The sequence below is a fragment of the Cricetulus griseus genome (assembly GCF_003668045.3).
Source record: "Cricetulus griseus strain 17A/GY chromosome 1 unlocalized genomic scaffold, alternate assembly CriGri-PICRH-1.0 chr1_0, whole genome shotgun sequence".
In the NCBI taxonomy this organism is placed as follows: Eukaryota; Metazoa; Chordata; class Mammalia; order Rodentia; family Cricetidae; genus Cricetulus; species Cricetulus griseus.
Genome location: NW_023276806.1, coordinates 160,936,020 through 160,943,741, shown reverse-complemented (window position 1 = coordinate 160,943,741; position 7,722 = coordinate 160,936,020). Strand labels below are relative to the sequence as shown.

General features: G+C 51.8%; 1 protein-coding gene across 2 annotated transcripts in view; it reads left to right on the top strand.

Moving 5' to 3' along the window:
* Positions 1-1,486: 1,486 nt before the first annotated feature.
* Plxnc1 (plexin C1) overlaps positions 1,487-7,722 on the top strand; it is a 146,371-nt gene continuing 140,135 nt past the window's right edge. For both annotated transcript variants that reach the window (XM_027392654.2, XM_035450691.1), the window contains exon 1: positions 1,487-2,548. In XM_027392654.2, the coding sequence (XP_027248455.1) occupies positions 1,487-2,548 (1,062 nt within the window). The remainder of the gene's footprint in view (positions 2,549-7,722) is intronic.

The window sequence follows — 7,722 nt, the reverse complement described above, 5'->3', positions numbered from 1 at the left end:
ACACAGTGGCAGAAGGAGAACCTCTGGGAACATAGAGTACCAGGCTCTGAGAGGGGAGCAATGGCTGAACACAGTGCAATTTTGTTTCAAATAATGACCTCCGGGAGTGTTTTAGTGGCCACAGGTGGCACTGGCCTAGCAAGCCGCCTGTAAGAGGCTCTGGAGTGAGGGAGGGGTGGGTTCCAATCTCAGCTGTGCTATTTGCCAACAGTAGTACCCTGGTGACTTTCAAGCCTCTTCAAGATCATTCTCAAAAGCGGAGTGAGGATGGTAACAGTCACTAATTAATGCTGTTGTTTTGTGTGTTAAGTGACTAGAAATCGACATGGTGCATTTAGAACTACGCCCAGAACATAGCAAATGCTCAATAAATGCTAGCTATTATCACTAGGGTTAGATAGTGAGCAGAACTTTCTAAGTGCTAGGTCTGAGAGCCTGGGACTCCGTTGCCAAGGGAGACTAGGGAGCCTTTTCAAATATGAGAGCTCTGGCCTGAGGGATTGTCCACAACGAGCCTGTGGCGCCTTTCTCCCACCTCACTCTGACCCGGGGAAACCCACCCCCTGTCACAGGGGCGCCTTAGACCCCCCTCTGCCGCGGTCTCTTGGCCGCAGCTCCCCAGCGCATCTCTGGGACCTCCCTCCCTCCCGCCTGCCTCTCCACACCTGTCAGCCGCCTTCGCAGCCTCCCAGGGGCTCGAGCCCTGGGCCTCTGCTGCAACCCCTTCGACCCCGGGTCCCGGCTCCGCGCGCCTCCCATTTGCCCGCGGCAGCTCTCGTAAACAAAACCCGGGCGTTGGAGCGGCCCCGCAGGCTGGCGAGCGCGGGAGCCAGCTCGGTGCGCGGTTACCGTGCCTGGGGAACCCGGGGCGAGCTAGGGGCGATGGTGGCAGCCGCGGTGGCCGCTGCAGGCGGCTCAGCTTTGTTATGAATAGATGAAAGAGGCCACCTACACAGTAACCCAAATTACGAGACCTCCCTCCTCCCGATCTCACCGAATCAAGAGGGGAGGGGAGATGGGCGTGGAGGGAGGGCGGGCGGGAGGCGGAGGGCGGAGGAGGAAGAGGATGAGGAAGGGGCCAGTTGCATCCCACTTTCACAATGGGAAAGTGAAACGCACAAGCGCACCCAACCTCTCCAGCCCTCCCCGCCCGCCTCGCTCCCCTCCGCCCGTCCCCTCCCTTCCCCTCCGCGCCTCCCCGCGAGCGCCCGCGCCGCACAGAGGAACTCTCCGGCGAAGGCGGGCGAGGAGGAAGCGGCTCCGGAGCGCGCAGGGCTTGCCGCCGCCGCACAGGCTGCCGGAGCGAGCCCGCCGCGCGCCGTCCTCCCTGCACTCCTTCCCGGTCGAGCCCGGGGATGGGGCGGCCGCGGGAGCCCGAGCGCGCGCAGAGCCGCCGCCGCCGCCGCCGCCGCCCGCGTCTCCGTCGCCGCGCGCCTGAGCCGCCTGAGCCGCCGCGCGCCCTGCCCGGGGCGGCCCCCCTAGCCCCATGGAGGTCTCCCGGAGGAAGGTGCCGCCGCGCCCCCCGTGCCCCGCCGCCCCGCTGCCCCTAATCGCCTATCTGCTGGCGCTGGCGGCACCCGCCCGGGGAGCCGAGGAGCCGGTGTGGCGATCGGAGCAAGCCATCGGAGCCATCGCGGCGAGCCGGGCGGACGGAGTGTTCGTGGCGAGCGGCAGCTGCCTGGACCAGCTGGACTACAGCCTGAAGCACAGGCTCTCCCGCCTGTACCGGGACCAAGCGGGCAACTGCACCGAGCCCGTCTCGTTGGCGCCCCCCGCGCGGCCCCGGCCCGGGAGCAGCTTCAGCAAGCTGCTGCTGCCCTACCGCGAGGGGGCGACCGGCCTCGAGGGGCTGCTGCTCACTGGCTGGACCTTCGACCGGGGCGCCTGCGAGGTGCGGCCCCTGGGCAACCTGAGTCGCAGCTCCCTGCGCAATGCTACCGAGGTGGTGTCGTGTCACCCGCAGGGCTCGACGGCCGGTGTGGTGTACCGCGCAGGCGGCACTGATCGCTGGTACCTGGCAGTAGCCGCCACCTACGTACTGCCGGAGCCGGAGACCGCGAACCGCTGCAACCCCGCCGCATCAGATCGAGACACGGCCATCGCGCTCAAGAACACAGAGGAGCGCAGTCTGGCCACGCAGGAGCTGGGCCGCCTGAAACTGCGCGGTAGTGCGGGCAGCCTGCACTTCGTGGATGCCTTTCTCTGGAACGGCAGCGTCTACTTCCCCTACTATCCCTACAACTACACGAGTGGAGCTGCCACCGGCTGGCCCAGCATGGCGCGCATCGCGCAGAGCACCGAGGTACTGTTCCAGGGCCAGGCGGCCCTCGACTGCAGCCACGGCCACCCCGACGGCCGCCGCCTGCTGCTTTCCTCCAGCCTGGTGGAGGCCATGGACGTCTGGGCAGGCGTGTTCAGCGCGGCCACTGGAGAGGGCCAGGAGAGGCGCTCCCCCGCCACCACGGCTCTCTGCCTCTTCAGGATGAGTGAGATCCAGGCGCGCGCCAGGAGCTGCAGCTGGGACTTTCAGGCGACTGAGCACAACTGCGTAAGTCCTGTCCCTGGGGCCCAGGAGGAGACTTGGGTGACATGTACCAAGTGTCGGGGTCACATCCCAGCAACTGTCCGAGATTGCAGGCGTCTCTAAAACTCAGTCTGAGGTCCCCAAAGGGAAAGTGTAAAAAGGGCGGCAGGGTACCGGGGTTGCATTGGAGGGAGGTTCAAAACTCTGGTGGCTGCCTCTCATTCCTTTTAGTCCAAATGCGGGCGCTTGTTTGGGACTGAGCTTCCCCACGCCACCCTCTGTCCTAACCGCTTCTCCAAACTGGAGTCTCAGTAGGCATGTGGGCTTGACCCTTTGGGCCAACAGTTTTTAATGTCCTCACAGAAAAGCTATCAAACCTAAAGGACTCACTGCCACACCCCGGCCTTTGTGCCCCCCTCCACACACACACACACACACACACACACACACACACACACACACCACACACACACACACACACACACACACACACACACACACACACACACACACACACACACTCCCCTCTGGCCGCAACCCATGTGATGCGGTTGGTAGAGTTGTGGCCTGGTCCACGCTGGTAAATAATGCTCCCATGCAAAAGCCACTCGCAGACCGCCCAGCAAGACCCAGTGCAAGGGGGGCGGGGCTGTGGCTGGCCCAGGGTGGCTGTGGTTGAGACCTGGCTGACAGAACCCGAGGAGGCGGGAGGCAGATTGTGGATACAAAGCCTCACCCTGAAGAGAAGAGCCTGAGGAGGTGGAAAGTGTTGGGGTGCTTCAGGCAGTTTCTGGGCTGCAGATTCCCAGACTAGATTGCGGGGCTCACTGGCACCACCCTTGGGTTGTGCCTGAATCAGGCAAAAGACACAGGTTTCCCCAGAGCTCACAGGGCAGCCACCGCTTGAGATTTTGAGATTGACAGTTCTTTGACTGCAAAATAAAGCGACAGTTCAAGAGGGTCTAGTTGATGGGGATTATGGAGGCTTTGTACACTCCTGCCGAGGCCCTTGCCCTTCCAAGGCTGCTGGCAAGTAACTCTGCATATGGCTCCTGAGAGGGAAGCCTGCCGAGAGCCTCCTTAATCACTGGACAGAATTCAAAGAGCAGAAATCGAGGGCTACAGGTGTTGCCATTGTTTTGCTATAAAATGGATCAGAGGAGGAAGGGAGAAAAGTCTTTGCGTGGAGAACTGTTGCGTGTGCGTTTATTGTGTACCAAGGCGCCTGAAACATTGGCTCTAGGGTATATTAGCATGCGGGTAGAAAAACACTCCCCTCCAGCTCTTTCTCTGCAAAGCACACCTTACCAAATGTTAATCTTATTAATTCAAGGAGAAAAAAAAGCTTCCAGTCACTTGCTTCTTCTATGCTGGGGCAAGCACAAGCCATCTTTATTACCGCCACTGGTATAATTTAACAAATACATGAAAAGAAAACATTACCCCCAAATGGCTTAGCCTTGCTGTAAGTATAAAACTTAATATTTAACATCTGCTTTTATATATCTTCATGATATAATAGCCAAAGTTTGGCGAATCACTGGCTTCTTTCTTTTCTGTTGAATGACTTGAAATTACCCCCCAAATTTTTACTTTGCATCAAGCTTTAGGCACGTTTGTCTATGGGGTTAATGACAAGACAGCTCCAAGGCCCACAGCATGTAACCACCATGGAAGTCCAGGCTTTGCCATCTGACAGCTGTGTCGATGTGCAGAGCCAAAACATTTCTCTTGATTGCATCTACCTATTGGGTACTGGAGGACTCTGTTTCCTTCCAAACCCAGCATGCACCATGAATGCACTCAAAATCCAGTCCTGGCTTAATCAGGTGTTCCTACTTGCACCGGGATGGGGAAGGGACAGGGTTTGTCTAGAGCTGTTTTTCCATCTTCATAGGTGCTCCTGGGAGAGAGCTGCCCCTTGGAAATCAAGCAAGGAATAAACACATACTGCCAAAAAATCTGTAATGGGAAAAAAATAAATAATTAAGACAGGTCCCTGTACAGCATTTCTTGCTGCTGTTATTTAATGAGAACTCCCAGGGTTCTCAGAGCTGTGTGTTCTGAAAGATGGGGTCTCTACCCTCTGAGCTTGTCATCCAAGTTAAATGATATACTTAGGTTCAAACAATAGCATGTCATGGCTGCACAGGTGGGAGCTGGGAGTTATGCATTTTTTTTTCATTTAAGTAAATTCCTTGCTGTTGGTATGCATTAAAAAGACTTAATGGGATAGAATTTTAAGAGCATTTGAATAAAAAAAGGTGGTAGTTTTGATGAAAAAGCGACAATTTTCTAACCAATTAAATAGGCAGATAAGATACTTAATTCAACAAATAGTTGTTTGATGCCTGCTTGTGTGAGCAATGAGCTATGCTGGGTGCCACCAATTCTGCCAGTGAAGGGACAATAGCAGGTTGCAACCCCATTTAATGGGGTCATGGGATCAGCGTGGCCTCGGCTGTCACTCACAAGAAATGTTGTCATTCGATTGCATTTCATTTTCAGGTCTTGAATGTGTTTTTGAAAGGCATGCTGAATTATAGGTGCCTAAAACAGGAGTTGGACCTGAAACACACTATAGAGGGAGCCCCAGCAGATTGCAACAGCTATTCCTTCCGAGCAAATAGCCCCCCCCCCCAACCGTGCCATTTTTCTTTTTTTTTTTTTTTCATCAGTGATTCATAGGGGGCAAAGCTCAAGAGTCTAGATAGGCTTGCCTTCCCCATCCCCCACTTCCCAGCTGGTACCTGTATTGCCCATCTTCCATCAACCCGTGGTAATGACAGAACTGGCCAGGCAGTGTTTGCCCATCTCCTAGTTATCTTATCTCTTAACTGCTCATTCTTTTCCTTGGGTTTTTCCTGCTGAGGATTAATTTCTGAGACATTTGTGCAATGAGTGTATACTTGGTGGTTTATACACAAGGCATTTTCCTTTTTTTTTTTTTTTTTTTTTTTTTTTTTTTTTTGCCCTGCCACCAAATTTCAATATACTTTCACAGAGGCAATCCATCAACTGTAGCCCCCAAGTGCACCCAGATGGTCAGTCTCTTTAGAACCACTCTGAGGCCCTGATGTGCATTTGGGTAACACCTGCTGTCCTAGATAGTTTTATGTCAATTTGACACAAGTTAAAGTCATCTGAGGGGAGAGAACCTCAATTGCAAAAGGCCTCTGTAGGATCAGACTGTAAGTGTACAAGCCTGTAGGGCATTTTCTTAATGACTGATGGCGAGGACAGCCCATTGTGGGTGGGGATATCTCTGGCTGCTAGTCTAGTGAACAGCACTCCTCTATGGCCTCTGCATCAGCTCCTGCACCCAGGTTCCTGCCCTGACTTTTCTCAGTGACGAACAGTGAGTGGAAGTCTAAGTAAATAGACCCTTTCCCCAGAAACCCGCTTTTGGTCATGTTTCATCACAGCAATAGAAATCCTAACTACTACACCTCCCCAGAATTGCGTCTGCAAAATTTTCAGTAAGTCTGATTGGTTGGTTCTAGGAAAAGCATCCCATTTTCCAGATGAAACGGCCATGATCAGCAACAAAATAAGTACCAAAGCCTTGAAGTTTAAACCCAGTCTTCCACCATATATTTCTGTATTTTTGCCATCATGGTACTTCTAGAACTTCCCCTAAAAGTCCCCTAACTTAAAAGGTAGCAAATACTTTTCACTGGAACAGAAGTTCTCAGCCTGTGGGTTATGAACCCTTTGGGGGGTCAAACAGCCCTTTCACAGGGGTTGCATATCAGATAACCTACATATCAGATATTTATGCTACAAATCATAGCAGTAGAAAAATTATAGCTATGAAGTAACAATGAAAATAATGTTATAGTTGGGGTTCACCATAACATGAGGAACTGTAGTAAAGGGTCAAGGCATTAGGAAGGCTGAGAGCCACTGGTCTAGGATGTGGCTTTTCGAGTAAAGGATGCCCTCTGAAGACAGTGTTTGCTTCCAATCTTGGGTTGTGCTTTAAAATGTCACATGGTTTGTTTCCTTCATTGTGTTCCATACCTTACCTGTGTTTAGATTAATACAGTAGTACATGTTTTTAATTATGTGCATTAATCTGTGAAGTTAATTTCACTTCCTCTGTCTTAGCTCCCACTACCTTTGGCACACCAATGTGTGAAAGTGTTTGTGTTTGAGTCTGGGAAGATAGATTATTCTAGATTTGTTTGGCTGCCATAGTTGGGTCTTGGAGTTGCCTGTGGATTAAACACAACCGTTATCCTTTTGTGGAGGGTATTGCATTTTCCCATAGTGTGGCTCAAACAAATAACCCTTCTAGTTCTTTCTGCCTATTGCAGGTGAATACTTCTTCCCTACTCACATAATTCTAAAGCCTGATATAATCCAACTGTCGGGCAGATAACCACAGAATGATTGCATAGTCTCTGCCAGCAACAGTCAAGACACATGGTGCTGCTGTGTGTGGAAGTGATATCCCAATTCTACTTGGCAGTGTGACCTGCTGACCTCAAAATACGGTCTTCCTGTGGTGTTTATTGCCCTTCCCGTTTCTGTTATGATTCTGTCTAGCCTTTTTTGTTATCTGTAGACTAGATGGTGAATTTTACCTTCATACACGAATCTGACATGATAGAGTGGATTCAAAAGGACAAGCGTAATGATAGAATCCACTTAGAAAGAGGGAAAAGGCAATCACAGCTACTATCTGCTGAGTAGTTATCATGGCAGGGTTTGTGCAAAGCAATTTACATGCCTTATTTTCTGTTGATTCTCAGTCACCATATGAGGCAAGGACTTCAGTTATTATGGTGATTATAGATGAAAAAATTGAAGCCCAGAGAGCTTTGGTTAGGTTCTGAACTTGCAAATAGCAAAGGATTTAGAACTTATATGGTCTGGTTCTAGGACCTGGGTTTTTAACTATTGCTGTGGACAGTCACACCCCACAGACCCTGGGTTCTGGGGTCCATACTATCCTACATGGAGCCAGCAAGGCTCCATTGCTATAAGAAAAACTGTTTGTAGATATATTATGGAGCAGAGAATCCTTGGTTGTGAACAGAGTTTCTGAGTTTACAATTGTCACCACCCGAAGTTCTGTCTGATGCCAGGTGTGGTTTCTCGGCCACTAATTTATTGTTAATATTGTTCTTGGCATTTGGGGCTGTATATAACCTTCATGAGTGTTTGCTCTTAAAGCAACCTAGTACAGAATC